At 36.0% G+C, this 19,283-nt stretch overlaps 1 protein-coding gene across 1 annotated transcript; it reads right to left on the bottom strand.

The window, feature by feature from the left end:
* Positions 1–5,839: 5,839 nt before the first annotated feature.
* On the bottom strand, positions 5,840–18,899 carry LOC106157868 (transcriptional regulator ERG homolog). The gene is made up of 5 exons (XM_013533653.3): positions 18,610–18,899; positions 15,399–15,452; positions 12,657–12,740; positions 12,219–12,266; positions 5,840–7,639 (listed from the first exon to the last, which is right to left on the bottom strand). Exons 1-5 carry the CDS (start codon positions 18,728–18,730, stop codon positions 7,113–7,115), a joined length of 834 nt encoding a protein of 277 aa, XP_013389107.1. The 5' UTR covers positions 18,731–18,899; the 3' UTR covers positions 5,840–7,112.
* Between the last annotated feature and the right edge of the window lie 384 nt (positions 18,900–19,283).

Raw genomic sequence — 19,283 nt, 5'->3', positions numbered from 1 at the left:
ACGTTTCACAAAAAAAAAAAAAAAAGAAAAAAGAAAGAAAAAAAAGGAAAAAGTTGAACAATGGAACAGTAATTAAAGCATCAGAAAGACCAAGTTGTGTCAGAAACGTTGTATATTTTTATTTACGCAATCTGAAAACACTGGTTAATTTTGGAAATTACTATCTCATTGATAGTCTTTAAAAAATCAGCATACAAGATTATTACTTTTTAAACAATTGATATTTAAGAATGGGTAGAGTCAAATAGCATTTGTTTTTTATGATTAAAAAATAAAAAATATATATTCGTTTTGCTCATAGTAAAGAAATAAGTTCCAATATTTTTTTAGAAAATTTACACCCGGGACCTAACGGAAGAAACATGTATTCATTTTTCGTCCATTTATTTTTCTTTTGTAAAAACACCCATATTATAATGATGTCTTAGGCCCATTACTCAGAAATTTATTCTTAATGTATTGATCAAAAGCTTTACATGCTAGAAATGTTTGAGAATGTTTGACAAATATTATTTTGTGGCGAAAATTAATATTCTAGTTTGCGTTTAGGCATTTAACAAATACAAAACACATTACATAAAAAACCACGGCCTGCGGGGCGTACTGTAAATCAAAGTAAATTACAACCTGTTTCTATATAATTTGAGGTTAGAATGTACATAACTCCACGCTCTACAAAAGGACTGTTTTGAAATTAACCTCTTTATTCATGACACATTGTGTCTTTTGTATGCCTTCAAGGAGTCGTTTTAAAATCCTCTTATTATAACTCAATGACATTTTAGGACAAGTATTATTAACGATTTGCAAAAATAATCATCAAAAATACTCAAACATTTCAATTTTTCATTTGCCGGGTGTTAAATCTGTTCTCTCCTACATGTTTCTATTATACATATACATAGAATCAACCCTTTATTCACTGTGGCTTGTAATAATAGGATTTTAAAACGACTCCTTGAAGACATACATCGCAAATATTTTGATGGATTGAACGACAAAGAGAAGTCAACATTGGAAAATTTAATATCCTGCATATTCCAATTTTATAGCTTTCTATTTCTCCCACCTGTTTAAAATGACAAAGATTTATGAAGTCGGAAATAAATGAATTAACTTAAAATCTAGTAGGCCTAATTTTCTAGTTTCTTAGATACATCTAGTTCGATTTTTTTGTCAGTTGGTTACAGTAGCTGTCTTAAAGTACATTGAATTCTTTTGTTGTCATGTTCTTCATATTCGTCCTGTTTTAGCATATTCTTTTTTGTTAATCGTTTTTTATTATTATTATTTAAGGGCAAATCAAGCGTACGCGAACGCGATTTCTTTTCTTGCCAATGTCAAGTCATGTCGGGTAGACCATGCAAAGTCACAGTGCAACGAAGAGTCCTTTGTTAATCTACCGCAACAAAACTCCTTAAGTTCACAATGGTTCGTTACAGGTCAAATGTATTCATAGCTAATCTCTCTGATTTATTGCAGTGTCCATGAAAGGTAAAGAGCCCATTATCTTCTGCGTGCGGCCCTGCAGCCTCATCTCGCGATGCGCGCAGGTGCGAGAAGTGCAGCACGCGGCGCCCCGCGCTGGGTAATATGGCAACAACGTGCCGACAGCTTCAAGGAGCTTGAAACCCGCAATCTAGGCAAAAAATTCCTTGCTACCTCGCTTATTGGTAATGAGCAACAATAGTGCACGCCGTCGCTCTCGCACGTGCGGAGTCCAATTTTCGAAGCGCGTACGCATGCGTAATTCCTGAAACTAAACCCGCGCCATTAAACGTCGTCTGTTTTTATTGTTTCACGTCACACAATAACAATAATGGCTCATAACGACACTAATAGGATGTCATCGTACACACATAGTGACGCCTAAATTGCTTTTCCAGATAAATGACACGCCAGCTCGAGTCCGTTAGCAGGCTTGTGGATTTCTTTGGGTGGTTTTCTTCACTGTGCGACGCGCGCGTGGACGGTGTCTGACATACTCACACCTTTAATTAAAAAACTTTATTCCATGTTGGCTCTAGCGTTGATTTGCTAACCGTACGAGTTGATAACATCAATAATGTCAGGCACGTCGAAGGTGCGGGTACCGCAGTAAGATGACCGCCCGCGTCTATTACCTTTTCTTATTCATAATTGATAAATTGATTGATTGCTCAAAGATTAAGGGCGGTCGTGAGAACTGCGATTAACGTGGTTATACCTTTAGTTAGTGATACTGGTTCGTTAATCTTCGTGCTAATTGCTACTATTCAATCTTGTTTTTTCCCACCGACCATATTCCTGATCTTTACCACTACAATTACCCGGGCGCGGGCACATTAGGTGCTGCTTGAGAGTTTCGCAGCCGAACGGGTCACTGGTGAACACAGTTCAAAGAATGCCCGCATGATAATTTTGTTTAATGTAAACATTTCGTTCGCGGTTCTTTTTCTCAAATGTATTCAATTTCAGCTATAAGATGTTTTTATCAAAAATATATAAGCAATCTCTCTCCCTCTTATTTGCAAAAGATTCATAAAGACACTGCAAAAAATACCTTTTGCGTGCTAATAGAGAGACTTAATATGGGCATGTACAACTGTATGTATTACCTAATAACCGGACATTATCTCCTATTCCTGTCAGGATTTCTATATTCATGCAAATCTGACGCTCTCGACATTTTTTTGGTTTATAAATATTATAATATGAACAATGCGTTTGATAGGTTTATCACATTGTCTCCTTCAAAAATGCTTATCAGCGAAAAAATCAGAGCTCAGTCAAAAATAAGAATCACCCCAAGAGATGTAATTTTGCCTGTAGTTACGGAAAGACAGCGCAGTGGGTATGACGTTTGATGCCGTTCAAAGGAATGTATCTTTAAAGTTGATTAAGGATTTCATTAAGCTAACTTCACCTTTACCGGGCACAGGATTAAGCTGATTTAATGATCCAAGTGACCTTATGCAATAAACTAGCATTTCTCAAAAGTATAATGCTTATTGTTTAAATCTCCGACTCTTTTGTGTAAAGGGGAATTCCGTTTCTCTTTGTTTCATATCGTTTATATTTGGCAACAAAATCAAACAACATCACAGACTAAGAGTCTACAGTTCAGTTTTCTGTATCGCACCCGTATGACTGGCCTATCTTGCAATTACTCTAGGGGAGGTTTTGCACCAATCAAAATTAATCCAGATAACTGGTAATGTAGACTGGGGGGGGGGGGGGGGTTGAGGGGGAAATCTCTGTTTAGTAGTCATAGCCAGGCTACGAATTTGGCAATCTCCCAAATGGGCATGATACAGAAAACTGCTCCACTCGCCGTAAAAAGTTTTTTTTAAGTTTTTTCTCTCAAGACACACAACAACAAGAAGGCAAAAGCGGAGTTAAAAACACAGGGAACTAAAATGAAGTGGGAGGACAGGATTTGTCCCTAATGTCCTTGCTGAAGAAACTGTGAAACACGAACAAATATTTTACATTTCACCGCATTTTATTAGCAATTCGGAAATTCATAACATCGTCTTCAAATGGGAACATCTAATTACAAGTGAAAGGTGCAAGGGGTCGTTCATAAAATTGCCCAAAAAATAATCCTCTTGTCTCCCTCAAATTGCTTTGATAATAAATACTATTACGTCAAATGATGAAAAATACAAAGTACAAAAATATATACAAAACGAACTTTCAAATACTGTATACCACGCTCCATAGCAGGATGGTAACTTGACTTTGTGAAATATGACAAAATGTACGTCTTGATATTTTCAGCAAAGACAGCATCTAACCAACTACTTGAACTAGTGCCTTTCAGTCATGCCCAGTGAGATGATATACCGGTACATTACGGGCTTCAAACTAATCGTAATTAGCGTCTTTTATTTCATTTGGTCACCTGTGTAAAAAAATATTACAACCTAATTATTCAAAACATAGTCGTCGACGAGAAGGGGGGAAATAGAGCCTATTTATTAGGTATTCTGATTTTGAGAGGTATTGGCATAATCGTTGTTCCGCCATTACAGCTGCAAAATATACAAAAAGCAACAAAAAATGGAGAATAGTCCAGGTGTGATAAATATTGAAATACTTCGAAATCAAGCGAATTAGGCCTGAGCCTAAAAACTGACCCAGGCTCGAATCGTCCACTCTACAACAGCAAGGTGTTGAAAGTATAATATACCTTAATTACTTATATTTCCAAACTTAAAACATTTGAAAATACTGCTCATCCTCCGCATTCATGTAGCAACAACTGTGTAAATTCCCAGTCTCTAAAGTAACATTTAAAGATTCTTGCCAAGCGAATTCAAAAACCCGACCAAAAAATGCTACTATACACATGTACTTTCAATAAGGATAACTTAAGAAATACCACAAAATTTCGTTACATTATTTCCCAAAATTGTTATAGGGACATAAACTATCTGCATACTTTCTGCGTTTTACGGGCTGGAAAAGAAATAAACAGCTTAAGTTTATTACCAGAAAATTTAAGGAGGTGCAGTTATTAATCATTTTCTGCTGTCCCAGAGATTAATTTTGGCTGTATGTTTCGTGTAGAAAAAAAAATTGGCACTAATAATCCATATACTTTACAGGACAGTTACTCCCACTTCATAATGTATCCTCAAAAAAGATCCCCATATGCGCAAATGTATCTCATTATATAAAGAGGGCGGACGGAGCTCAGCGTAGTTTAGAAATAGTTATCTAATTATAAAGTCATGTCTTAATCTCTTTTTCCACATGGGAACCGACGTTTTAAAAGCTAAGTCATAATTTAAAACTAAGCTGTTGTGCTAACGGTATACTGATAGTAAAGTAACTTACACAATAATGATATTATCGACAATGGATAAATGAGCAATAATAAGATAACAATATAAAGAAAAAAATATGGAATACATTAACTAATATTTTCATACTTCGAAAGAGCTTAGTTTTTTTTTTCAATATGGCACTAGAGATAAACCCAATGTCTTGATAATTAGTGTTTTGTAAAAGGTCACAGAATGATGATACCTAGTGACTGCCATCTATGGATTTGGATTTAATAAAGTAAGCGAGTCACGTGATCTGAACAATGATTTTCTTGTTAAATTGCAATGTCCTCCATACATAATAACCAATAACAGCCGTTTTGATATATATATATATATATATATATATATATATATATATATATATATATATATATATATATATATATATATATATATATAATGAATTACAGGTGCCATAATGACCAAACGATCAAGAAGTTGATTAACGAATTAAAGATTACAAACAAATATGAAGTTACCATGCTTTTTCTGAAATGCTTAAAAAACATACGGTTGTGGGTGCTTGAACAAAATTTGCATCAATTCGTTGTTTCACACAAACAAACGTTAACGTGCATGTATACAATATCGTTAATGGACACAGAAGTAGCATTTCGTGGTCTTCTGAGCAAATTGCTTCTCTCGACCAGTAGCCCTTTTATCCGTCACAAAAGCCACCAATTCTGTAACTGCTACATGTAGAACAACTAGAAGGGCAACTGGTTGGGAGTAATGAATTGCTATGTTTAAGCTAGCACATTTTGTAATGTTCAAAACTGCTTTATTGGCAGTTTTCTTTTCATTTCAATATAATTTCATTATGACGTTGATTTTATGTTTGTCTTCTTACGGCTCCATCAAATCAAAACAAATAGATTTTTTCGCAGAAGACTTAAAATAAGCTTTGTTAGTCTTTAATTTATTGTATTATTTTGTCACTTTAAAGTTTTTTCAGAAGCTTTGAAACATCCATTACAAATTACTTTTAGTAAATGGCAAGAAGACAACAACAACAAGTCTGGTCTCTCTAAAACATCAGTGGTTGAAACTAAATCTGAATTCCATATTCTGAAAAAACTTTTGCCGCCAACAGGTCAAAATTATAATAATAATATATCCCATCTGATTGAAATGAGATCCAATTGAATTCACATCTCTTTGTTACTTCTATGTTATATTAATCCCCAGATTTTTTCAATCCAAAAGATATATGAAAAATCAAAGTGTTGTAGCTTGTAACAAAGAGGAAAAAACGAAACATCAAATACATTGTGGTCTCAGCAAAATAATTTCTTGATTAACTATATGGAATAAAAATTACCTAACTGGTTGGTAGACACATTTGATTATATCTCTTTGATGCCATTGATTAATTATTTAAGTTTATAAGATTTTTCCTCAGCATATTCAACACACATTTTGAAGCTTTCCGAGTTAAAGTCTCGTTCTCGACAACCACATTCAACGTGATACTATAATGCTACCAGTATCAAAAAGAAACCTGGGCTTGACAAATTAGGGAATCAAATATTGAAAAAAATGGCGCCATCTATTTCTATGCCTACCCATTATTCCCATTGATGAAATGGCGATGTTGAGGCTAATGTGACGTCATTTGAAACGTCTACGCTAGCCACCATATTAGCATTTGTGACCGGCACACGCCAACTATAGCTACGTCAGCAACGTCAACGCTGCTTTAATCTAACTTCTCATACCTGAATCTAATTAACTCTAAATAGTCAACATACGTTTACAAGCTATATATGTATATTCATATCGTTTTCAAACACAAAAATGTCTTGCAAATTACTTTACCTTGCAGCTTTTCCCTACTGGAAAACTCACAACGCAGGTCCTATTTCAATACACGCATCTCAAGTTCTCATTGCACTTTTAAAGGTTTGAATTATGATGAAAATAAATAATTGCACATGTCCCTCTTTGTCGCTGTTTTCCTTAAACAGGAATCCATACAAGCAGACTTTTGTAAATTAACCATGATATTCCCTCTTCCAAAAGAAGACGCGTTTGTTTCGGACACATATAAGGCTATGCCGTAATATAAGTACATGTTCTTTACTTCAAAAGAGGCGTTTTTGAATATTACGTCAGCAGCACGCTCTCTCTCTCGGCACGTGGAGGTTCGATTGCACTTGTGTCAGTATTAAAATATAACCATTCACAAATAACGAAATTCTTTGGAATGTTTTGATTGCTTCAATCACAGTTTTGATAGTGTTCTTTCTTATGATAAGTAATGTTTTATTAAATTATAGATGGCGAAGTTTAGAGTTACGAATAATAAGAGCCCAAATGTGACGTCATATGACCAGGATGATGAGTCATCGCGTGGTGATTGGACAGATTCGTGTAGCCCCCGCTTGGCCAATAGGACGAGTGAGAAAAGAAACCGGATGCTGCTGCTGAACTTGAGATTGGGCCATGTGCATTCATGAAGTTTAGTTTCGAATTCGCATAGCTTGACATGAACAGATCTTGCTGATATTTGAAGGCAGAGGTTGGGTCTGCAGTAGCCGGCTGCATAGCTTGAGCTAGCCCGGCAAAATCGAACTTGTACGCGTAACGTTTCCCGTGGACTTTTGTCATGATGTTCTTGTCGTAATAGTAGCGTAGAGCTCGGCTCAGCTTGTCGTAGTTCATGTTTGGTTTGCTCTTGCGTTCTCCCCAGCGTCTAGCCACCTCGTCGGGATCGGAGAGCTTGAATTCACCGTTGGTGCCCTCCCACTGTATGCAGTTTGAGTTGCCACTGTCGGAGAGAAGCTCCAAAAGAAATTGCCATAACTGGATCTGGCCACTTCCTAAAATACATGTAGAAGACAAATGAAAATATAGTTAAGATTGTTAATAAAATAATATTTTCACTAGAAACTTGATTTGAAAAATAAAATGGGGAGGTCATGAAAGAAACGTCAATAGTCTATTCATAGATATGGAGAGAAAAGCAAAAACGAATGAATGAATGAAAGAAGTACATGTAACATAGAGAGCGGTCAGTCATGGCGCAAAGGAATACCGTGTAAGAATATGAGAAACTAGAAAATTTCTTTTTCTCCATCTTTTTTTTTCATTCAACCAAATGTTTTTGTCTTTCTCATTTATGCATGCATGTACTTGATCTACTTATTTCACAACTGTTTCTGTGACTCTGCGACTGTGTAGGCACAAGTAGGCGCACGCACTACATGTAGTACGTGTCATAATGCTTCCGTTTGTCTGCGTGCGTGTTCGTTCCGCTTTCCGTTCTCTGTGTTAGAGATGCCAAAGTTGTCGTCAACATGGCGTGTACAAGTTGTCTTCATGGTGAGAACGGATCTCACAACGGACCTGCGATTCCATCGCCGTACACTATCGAATACAACCATGTCTATACCCACGGGAGAATCAAAAGCGACAAGGCTTGGACAGAACGTTGAAATAGAGCTTGAGACAGCAGCTTTTGCAGAAACAAACAGTTCACTATGGTTGAATTGCTGATTTAAAGAAACGGCACGGGGAGACTTTTAAACGAATGAACTATGGACTTTCTTGCACAGAATAAGCAAAAAAAAAAAAAAAACAACTCTATTGTGGGTTCTTCCCCGGGGAGGGGGGGGTGGGGTTGCACTAGACAAGCTGTCAATATACAGACCGTAACCGCCACTGTCTCACTGAGTGGCAAAGGTACATGTACCGCACACACATGTACAAAACATCCTTATGGCCTACAATAAACGCTTCTGCCACTTTTGCGATAAAACAGGGGTTGAACTACACTTAACCTGCAACTGTGATCATTATCAACAGAAGACCTGACAGCTCTTTTCTAAAGCTGATGCTAGCGTTCTTAGATGGATGTGAATTCTGCTTACTGTGTTCTACTTAACATGTGTAATTATGTTCCAGTATGCTCTTCGAGTAAAAATTGTGCTTGTAAAAGAACTATAATGAGCTTCTAGTTACATCCCGTTTTCAGCTGATTATATATAATCACGGTTGCTGTGATTTATTGAGTTACAATGAAATTGTTCCATCCACGTTTACAGCAGTAATGAAATATTTTACGCACACACACACACACACACACACACACACACACTTATTATTATTATTATTATTATTATTATTTGGATTTTTAATCATGAAACCAAATGTATTGTGGAATGTCAAAACAGACTTTAGAATATAATGAAAAGAAATAAGCATCTTTATTGATAAGGATTTTTTTTGAAAAAGAGAATAAAATTATTTGTAAGTTTTTCTGAAATCTTGAGCAGAAGTCTTTCTCATTTTCATGTCATGTTTACAAAATACTGGCTATGCAGATATATTTCTGTGCCATTGAATGGTTCAATTGATGGGCGTAATTAAAAAGAGGCAAAATCGTTGGAGATTTGTTATTTTAGTACTCAGTACATTAGTCAAGATCGAACTCCAAAATCCCTGACACGGAGGTGCTTAAGTCGCTCCATTGAATCCCCTATGGTTAATTTGTCTGAACCCTCGTTAAATTACGTCCTCTTTGTACCTGCGCACGTGCCACGCGGAACAATGCGCTGCCACGCGCCGGTACAGAGGGAATATATTCAATGAAAACAACTTGGGTGGAAATCGGGTCGACTGAAAAACATCCCGAAGGGAGTGGTTAGTTCTACATCGAAATCAGAGTAGAGGAGTTGGTCCACCTGCCTAAGTGACACTCATGTGCCATTGACTCGCACGCCCACCTGTGATTATATATTTAACACTTACAACCCTCCCCGTGGTCTGTGACAAACAATGCGCACTGGTGATCCTTGTATTTTGACAAATAACATTAAGACGCAAAAGTGTCCAAGCATGTTATAAACTGTCCAGTTCAGGTTCGTAACAATAGTGAACTCATACTAATACAGGTCAATGAAAGTGGCTAACAACCCGCTGCTGGCGTATATTGAGGCATTGTTGTCTTAATTGCCGTTGTAATGAGGATTAGCCCAATGGCAGGTGATGGGATTTGTGTACATGCACCGCGTATTTTGCCAGGTACGACTACAATACATTAATTAACGTCCGTTTGTTTGTTTTGTACAGTATCCGAATATGAAATCTGCACCTATGATTTCATTTCTTTGAGTTGCACGCAGGAGTGCAATACATATAAAATGGATTCACTAACAGTTACAATTATCTTTTTTATTTCCTCAATTACAAATGCTACCATGATATATGTTCACAGTTTTTTCATTCTTCTTTTTTCATTTTTTATTTTTAATTAAAATGCTTTATCATTATTTTTTCAAGGGTTAGCCCACGACGATAATAGTGTTACAAATTGGAAGTATACCTTATCTTTGAATATACAATTTAAAAAGCAGAGATCGCGGGTACCTGGTTTCAAACAGACCTACTATAAATTCTTTTTTTAATCTTACTACCATTTCTTACTGAGGATCTGGAAGTATATTTATAATAAATTGGTTAGCCTGTAAATATCATTGTAGTATATTTATGCATTTAGCCTATATTATTATTATTATTATTATTATTATTATTATTATTATTATTATTATCTATGTATGTCATTAAACCACAAAAAGTTAAAGCGATAAAAAGATTAAAATTGATCTTTAACATTAGTATGTGATTTCAATTTCAAATCTATTTTTATATGATTTTAATCCATTCTAAAAAAGTTAAGTTTAATTTTAGGAATAGGTTTAAGTGTCATCTTAACAACATTTCACCTTTTACCTTAAAATGAGTATAGGAGTCGGTTTCAACTAAGGGTATTGTAAACAAGATTTTATTACGAAAATCGGCATAGTTGACCACAAGTCAATGGGCTACAATTCTGTGCTGTCATTTTGGTTATGTTATGGAGTTATGAGCCCCTAATTACAATATTTTCATTAAACAAAGGTATTATTTTGCCTTACCATCGATAAAATCTGAACTAAGGCTTTTCAGAAAAATCGCTGATAGGGTTTTTAAGCACTAAATCGTATCATTAAAGTGGCGTTAAAACGGTGTTCGTGGGTGCTCAGGTCATGGAAGTACTATATGTACATATATATACTTCATGCTCAGGTAAAGGAGAAATTTGGAAAACCGATTTTTCATTTCTACCCCCAAATCGATATTATGACGTCACCTGTAAGATGACATGTTAATTAATTTTAACATGTTAATTAATTTAGTCACTGCACACTGAAAATTTATCTTTCACCCAAAAGAATGTATGTAAGGCAGTGAATAAGGAGATTTTGGCAAAGGCTAGCAATATCCTTAAGCTTCTTCTTCCTGTATTCAGGACAAGAATAGTTTCACTTTTAAAAGAACTCGGCTCAATGTGTAAAAATGGGATTGGATATGTTTCGCACAAATGCGGGAAGAATCATCTAAATGTAGTGCAATTATAATCTTGCATTTATACATAACATATTTAAGGCAAATATCTTACTCCGAACAAGAAAGAAAGAAATTATAGGGTGGCTTGCAACGGGGTTATTATCATTGCACGAGACACATAAAGCTTCCAGAGGGAAATGATGTCTTGACAGAGTAGGGTGGATTCTGAACAACCTAGTGACGTCATACAAAAAGAAATTTAGTCTATAACTCAGGACACGGCTGAATAGTTACTAAATCCTTTACATCAACCGTGAGATGCACCTGTCAAATATAATCAAATAGGCTTAATAGAAATACAATATAACTCGTCTCGACTGGACAGAAAAATGGTATCTCGTTTGATTGCAAGAACGCTGTGAAGGGCTGATAAAAAATCACTCAGTATTAATGATTTCAAGATTGTAAAAAATGGAAAAACGACGCGGCTTTTACGTACACGATATAATGGAAGATAATTTGTAGATTAACATTAAAAGAAACCAAGAACGCCAAGTAAGAAATTAATCAATTAATGAAATGATGACTAATGTATTGATAAACAAATACATGGATAATTACCAAATACACTATAGCAAATGAATAATTAAATGAATTTGAAAAAAAAAACACTAATATTTATATAATAACGCTCAGGACCTTTGAGGAAATTCCTACCGCATTAATGCTTATCTAAAAAAATCAAATAATTTAGAAGAAATTGAAAAGCTTTAAAAATATCGTGACAAAGTTAACACATGTGCGCGAGGAGAGGGGGGGTCTGGTCAGTAATCACAACACCGAAGAAACTTCACGTAACATACAAAACAAAGCAGCATAATAGTCCTTGTCTATCGAAATGGCCTGTAAAAATTCTCACCGACAATTTATATCCAAAGCGTTGAAGACAAAGAAAATATTTCATCCGTTTGAAAGCAATAGTCTGATATGTTGAAGTCGATACAAAAACATTTATTTCGTGAATATATTCTCCTAAAATGTGAAGGACAAAGCAAATATTTTCTAACTCACCAGGCGTCGAAAGTCTCCCGCTGGTCGGGGCAAAAATATGATAGGGATCTGAAATTGATGATTAAGACCATTAAGTTGTAAACAAATATGAAGTAATTTCGCTTTTAATATTCAAAAGCAATGTGGCTTTGTGCTCCGGTTACGATTTAAGCGGTCCTATTACAGGTGCGTCATATCGGATTGAGCACACAAAGTCGTAGGCCATACTCGACGCACCTGCTTCAGTAGAAAAATGAGCTAACTTTAAGACGATCTACTGCACTTCTCTTTAGAAAATGTATCATTTGCTGTAACTGCGAATCACGGAATGATGCCATAAAAATATTTTCTGTGTATCAGTGGTAAAACTGTATGAAAATGTACAAGTCGAAGAGAGAGAGAGAGAGAGAGGAAGGGTGAAAGGGAGAGAGAGGGAGAGGGGGGGGGGGGGAGACTCACCCTGAGGTCGCCATTGGGGAGGAGAAACATCCATGGCGGGCGGCTTCGTCATGCAAGATAGCGGATTGGGAGTCGGATACGGCGCTGGAAATGAATTATAACCGACATTATCATGAATACAAAACACAAAGAGCACAACAAACGGTTTTATGAATAATTCAATAAATTGTTATGAAATATCCGTCATTATGTGGCTATAACATTAAGTATGCTCAGAGAATCCATTAATCTAAACAATATGTAATGTAATTACTAAAAAAACATTGCGTGCGTTTAATTTTAATCTATGATTCAATCATTTTAGATTTAATAATTTTGTGTGTATAAATTTAATCATAAAAGCAAGCCCCTCCCCACCACCGCCACCATTTATTTGCTATCACTTCCTTGGCCAAAACCAAAAATGACAGTAAATAAAAACGGATTCAGCAAACTTCTTTTTAAATCAATGTTCGGGAGGTTTTATATACGTCAATTTGTATTCTCAGCACTATACCAAATATAGCCTGCTAGTTAACAACGACCAGCAAAGTACACCAAAAAGCACGTATTTCAGATGGCCGCACATGTTACTTCGTCACCGCGTTCCACGTCTGAGTGGAGACTCATGCTAAACGCTAACAGATCAATAACAAGGCTAAAAGAGTTTCATGGAAATATTAGGAACAGAAACTAAGGGGCAATTGAGCGCTAGAGTGAAAATGCATCAAGTTAATCAACAATTCCGATGAGTCTTAAAGTGAGTCAAAGTTCCCGGGGTTTCGTCTTATTTTATTAACCTCTGCATTTATAGGAATATAGTGCAGACGATCTCTGATCATACTGTTGCATTGTCTGCGTGTACTAAGACCCTGACCTTTCAACAATATAAATCTGCCGGAAATCTGGCACTGAAATAATATTTCACAAAGTTTCCTGTAAGGACTGTCTTCTTTATTTTTAGCCTTCACTGCTGTATTACATGTATTCCAAAAGAAAGAGTTTTCCAAATAAATTTTAACTGTTTCGTCCTACCAGACGACGGCATGACTTAATTGGTGGGAAGTGTCCTTGGGGCAATAGCGCTTGACTTAACGACCCGCGTTCCACTTAAATTTCATATTTGATAGTAATAATCCTTATCGATTTAAAATGTATGTGGTATTCATGCTTTTCATTTTTTAGATGAATGTAGATAAAAGTTCAGATTAGTAAATTTAAAAACAATTAACTGACAGAAAAATCGCTCACACGTTCGAATGCTATTTATTTATTTATTTATTTATTTATAGTTTTCGTCATTTATCTTTTTAACTTTGAATGAGTGTCTGACTTGATTAATAAATTCCTGTTAACAGCGTAACAATAAATTATGCTCGTGTAGAAGCACTTCAACTAGAATAAATATATAACCATCCTTTCCTAGATTTTCGGGGTCTCATCAAATAACAAAAAAGAAAGAAAGAGATATGAGCAATAAAAAAAATATAATTCGATCTTTTAGATATCTTTCTACTATAAAATGGGGTGAGACCCTGGAAATGAAAAAGATTAATAAGAATAAAAGGATTTTTTGCGATCTTTCCAACAAAAAGATATCTTTAAAACAAAAGGATTTCTTGTCCGGGATAGAGATTCGGACGACATCACCACAGTGCTAATCACGAAAAACTTAACAAAGAAACCTAAAATATCAGCTCTGACGAAATGGCATATTGAAACGCGGCGGGCGTTGTCTATAGAATTTTAGAACGTTCACAAAAAAGTATATCCATTCAGTTCAAATCAAGAAAGAACACCAGACATCAGCATGCCTTATAGCCAAAAATTAGAAACCTTGAGGATAATTTAATAATGAACACTTATTGAAGTCCGGAAGTGCCCTATATATATATATTGCTTAACCCTCTATTCCCAAGGTCTCTGTACGCAATTTCTTTACGCTTTTTTGCTACACGAATTGAATGAAAATTCAAAATATCAAGCAACTACTTCTAGTACAGGCATGTGTCAATTGTTAAGTTAAGAGAAATTTCCTCATCTGAGTACACAGTGAAGATAACTGCAACGCGTCAAACAGAATTGCGAAGAAACGCCGGGAAAGGGTACTTTGAAAATGAACGTTTTCCTTCCGGTCCCCAGCCTTCCCCAATTTCGCCAAATTGGCCTTTACTGCAGCTAATCACGGCTCCTCATTAGGCTGATCAAGACGAGGAATGGAATTGTTATCGATTGTTTCCTATCGCATGTCCGTTCTTTAACTCTGACAGCATGGTGTCGGTAAGCAGGGCTCTTTCACACACAACAAGGTAGGATCAATAGAAAAAATATCTGAAATCAAGGTCCTGGGAAAATCTGATTTCAGCTTGGCCTTTGTTTCCTTTGACGCAAAAGGTCGAAGTTGGTCTATATGCATTCGGTAGCTTTGATACGCTATGTATATGCTAACATGGTTTACTCTGTCCGATGCCATCAAGCTATGACTTACTGCGGTTATTTGTTTATGTGTGTGTGTGTGTGTGCGTGTGTGTGTGTGTGTGTGAGAGAGAGAGAGAGAGAGGGTGATACTTGAACATAATCTGTCTAATCAGGCGGAAAGACACGCACGAGAAGACAAAAAATAGGCTTCAATTGCTAAATAAACCCTTCTGAAAGAAATGAGAGCAAATATTCTTTTGGAATGACTTTTAGCTAAAATAAAAAAGACAATAGAAATTGCCTTATATGGTACCAAATACCCTAAATGGTCACAAAAATGCTCACCTTGAGTCTGTGAGGAGCTGGGAGGTGTCCAGGGCGCTTTTCCGTAAGACGGATCTGTAAATTAAGGAATTAAATTTGAGTTGATAAAGAAATAATCAAATCTCTCTCTCTCTCTCTCTCTATCTCTCTCTCTCACACACACACACACACACACACACACACACACACAAAGACATTTATTATACACAGCGGAAAGGGTAAAACCACAAAATGTACAGAACCATACAAGACTGTTACACAGAAAAAAACACGGGTTAAAGACTTGTTGCTACTGGAGATAGTGTATAAAATAAGATGGACCTTTCCTATCTTACTCTGGTAAGGAACATGAACAGTTAAGGTCTTGCTACTTTTGGAGATAATGTATAAAATAACACGGGACTTTCATATCTAACACTTCTCAAAGGAACATGCAAACATGTAGTAACACAACTAACACAAATCTTTTCTATCTAATGCTGATAAAAACTAATAAGAATCTTTACTATGATTTAATTTTAGTTGCTATTTTAACATTATATATATGTATATTATAATAACCTTCAGTGAGTCAAGCATATTTGTTAAAAATGCAAATGACAAATACCATTTTGTAACAAATAATGTAATAGAATGGTGATATATGCTAGTCTATGATTACATACACAATGTTGCTAGAACTACACGTCGAGCATTAAAGACTGCGTGAGGGGTAGTAAAACCTAGTGAAAGGTAATCATGTAGATTTGAAAGGATAAAAAACTGTAATTTTTCTTAGATATGCTGAAAATTTAACAACTGAAATATTTGACCCAGGTTGCCGAATAATGAAAAGAGAGTGATAAACTGCAGTGGGGACACTGAGCGTCTTACAAAATCTTTATACAAAATTATTAAAACATACATGGAGAAACTATTACGTTTGCATAAAGTGCCAAATAACAATTTACACGAAAACAGCAGTCTTATAACAGTCAACTATCCTAAGGCTATTACCCACACACCCATCCCCTGGGGTTGATACCCACACACCCAACCCCTGGGATTAATACCCACTTTCCCATCTCCTGGGGTTGATACCCACACACCCTCCCCTGGGGTTAATACCCACAAGCCCACACCCTGGAGTTAATACCCATACACCGATTCCCTGGGGTTAATACTAACACGCCCATACCCTGAGGTTAATACCCATACACCCTTTCCCTAGGGTTGATAATGTAATATGGGACTAGAACATTTCTGGCTGGATTTGCTACAATTCTTCATACTGCAGTTATAGTTATACAAATCATGCTACTTTAGTGTGATTAATAAGTGTAAAACTTCAGTGCGTTTAATAAGTGAACTTCAGGGCCATGATTATCACAAGCTCATTACTGGCCATTGTTTCGTCTATGTCGGGAATAAAGTCTCGTTTAATACTCTTTTCCCACTATATATTAATTGCGGCAATTCATTTGCAGTTTGATAACTGCGTCGAATGCAAAGTGATAGACTTTAACTGTTTTTAACGAGCTTCCTCAATCAGCGGTTCCCGCTAACCAGAAATCCTGAACGTGTAAGCCTGCGGTACCCTTTGCTTATTACGTTCATATACTAGAATTCATTAGAAAAGGAAGATTGGGTTTAATTGTGGACACGAAATGATCCATAGTTTCACTGGCAACACACACCTTCTTCCAGGATTTATTGGCTTTATATTCTGACATTATATAATTACAAGGTCTCGAGATTTTATGCTAAGCAGGAAGTTTCAGAGAAGCCGTTTTGATTTTCTGAGGTACTTGTTAATGTTTTCATCCTTGTAATTAAGATATTTGTAATAACTGAGGCAGCTATACCTGTTGCTGTAGCCGCATTAAAGCTGGAAAGAGCACGATGTTAGCACCACATTGTGGTGATTCAACACCAATGCCAAGACTACGGTCCCTCAATACTAACTCCGCGCGTAGCAAAGCTGTATAGTTCTTATCCAAGAGCAAAACATTTTGATGACCACATTGAAACTTATCAGACTTTTTTATGTAGCTTTTAACCTGATTTTTACTCTGGGAAATTGGTCGAGAGATCACAGAAATTTTCATTTTATACTTGTATGAATATGACAAAATAAATAATTATCTTTTTGTCTTATCTTGAAGTTAAAAAGAAAGTGAAACTGATAATTTTTTAAAATTTATTTTAGATAAAATCAGATTATTTGTTTCAACGGAGTAACACACAAAAAAGTTATTAACATTTACATTTTGTAACTTGTATATCATATGATAAACACCCACGTGTCAAAAATGACTGCCGATTATAAACAGGCGACCAAAGGTACAAACCTTGACATTTAAAAACGTCAGTTTGTGATTTTAACATAATGCAAAACTGCGGAAGAAATTGATCACTAGCAGCTTTTCTTTGTAATGTATACAATTTTATTTATTTACTTATTTAAAATGTCTCAATTAAAGGTATCTTTAATCTCTCAATAAAATCAACCACTTGATAGAAAATGTCAAATTACTCAAAATTGGTAAATAACTAGATGACAGGCATTACGTTTTCAGTGGAATCCTGGAATAGTGTGAATAATAAATGTCTCCTCTTCAATTTTATTGTCTAAGGACGAGCTTTAGTAACCTTCAGTAATATTTGGCAGAATGATGTTTGCATATTTTATTTCCACTACAACCCGCCAGGCGACATGGCGGAAAATTAAGTGCTTGTGATATAAGCAAAAATGATCTATTTTAGTTGGCTTATTTTTCTCTCGTTCATTTTACTCACAAAATCACCCGAGTTGTTGGCTTGGGTACTTTCGTTAATCATAATCATTCGTTAACAATCGCAAAATGTAATAAAATCATTAAAGCTAGATTCGTTTTACTTAAAAGACGCTACGTTTGATTTATATTCACATTTCGGACTAACACAACGAACGGCTCAATTTGAACATTTGACAGAGACTGGTCAGGTGTATTTTATGCAGCAAGATAATTTACTTCATGGTTAAAAGGAAACGACATTTCTTACCAGAAATATCTGACAGATAGATAGACAAATAGATTTTGATCGCCTTTTTACAAAAGTTAATTTCTTTATGAAATAAAAATAAAAATAAAGATAAATCAATAAAAATCCACTTGCATGTATAATAGTCATAAATATAACAATAGATATCGTCTTCAACCATATATATATATATATAACCTTCCAAGACATAAAGAAATTTTTCATTTACCTGGAAACATCATCCCTGGCAGGCCACTGAAGGTACAGGCTCTGTAGTAATCCTCACGCTTCTGAATTCCCTGCATGTTAGCGGCAACGAAATAGTCGTCGCGTTTTTGAATGCCCTGCATTTTAAATTGTCGTCAGCTGTCAGCGTTCCTTTCAGGCTCTGCCTCCTTTTTGCCGTTCGCTTACGAATGTCAGAGTGCACAGGGTAATTTGTTCCTCTTGTGGAGCGATTACGGTCAGCCGAGCAACTTACAAAACACACGTTTGACACTCGTAGAAAAGTCGCTCATTTTTGTAAGAGCACTGAGAATGCAGGCGGTACTCTTCGTGACGTCACTGACCCGCGTGCCGCGGCATGTGGTGCCGCGAGCTTTCAGCGGAGTTTTGTCCTGGTATTAAGTTAACGCCCCGGCAGACGGTGAACTCGTTCAATACGGTAGCACTGGGTTACTCGGTTTGCTAGTGAGGAATCCGAGAGGTGGACAGTGGGCAGCGGCGGCACGCAGCCGTCCTTAGCAAGAGATGGTAAAAATGATTGTAAAAATGGCGCAATAGTCGGGGAGGGGTGAGGGGAGGGGAGGTCTAAAGAACCGATCTGTTTCTGGGAAAAGATCCAATCTGAATCAAAATTTGATCTCGGTTTTATGCAATTAAAAGTAAAACCATGGTAAAAAG

The sequence above is a fragment of the Lingula anatina genome, chromosome 4, assembly GCF_051362555.1.
Source record: "Lingula anatina isolate TDL-2025a chromosome 4, LinAna3.0, whole genome shotgun sequence".
Taxonomy (NCBI): domain Eukaryota; kingdom Metazoa; phylum Brachiopoda; class Lingulata; order Lingulida; family Lingulidae; genus Lingula; species Lingula anatina.
This window is presented reverse-complemented; position numbering and strand designations above follow the sequence as displayed.

Excerpts from the sequence above, each read along its gene's own strand:
- LOC106157868 (XM_013533653.3), bottom strand. The coding sequence starts at position 18,730 with ATGCAGGGCATTCAAAAACGCGACGACTATTTCGTTGCCGCTAACATG. Across the intron at positions 15,453-18,609 it reads GCCAGGGATGATGTTTCCAG|ATCCGTCTTACGGAAAAGCG; the intron begins GTAAATGAAAAA and ends CTTAATTTACAG. Across the intron at positions 7,640-12,218 it reads CGGGAGACTTTCGACGCCTG|GAAGTGGCCAGATCCAGTTA; the intron begins GTGAGTTAGAAA and ends CATGTATTTTAG.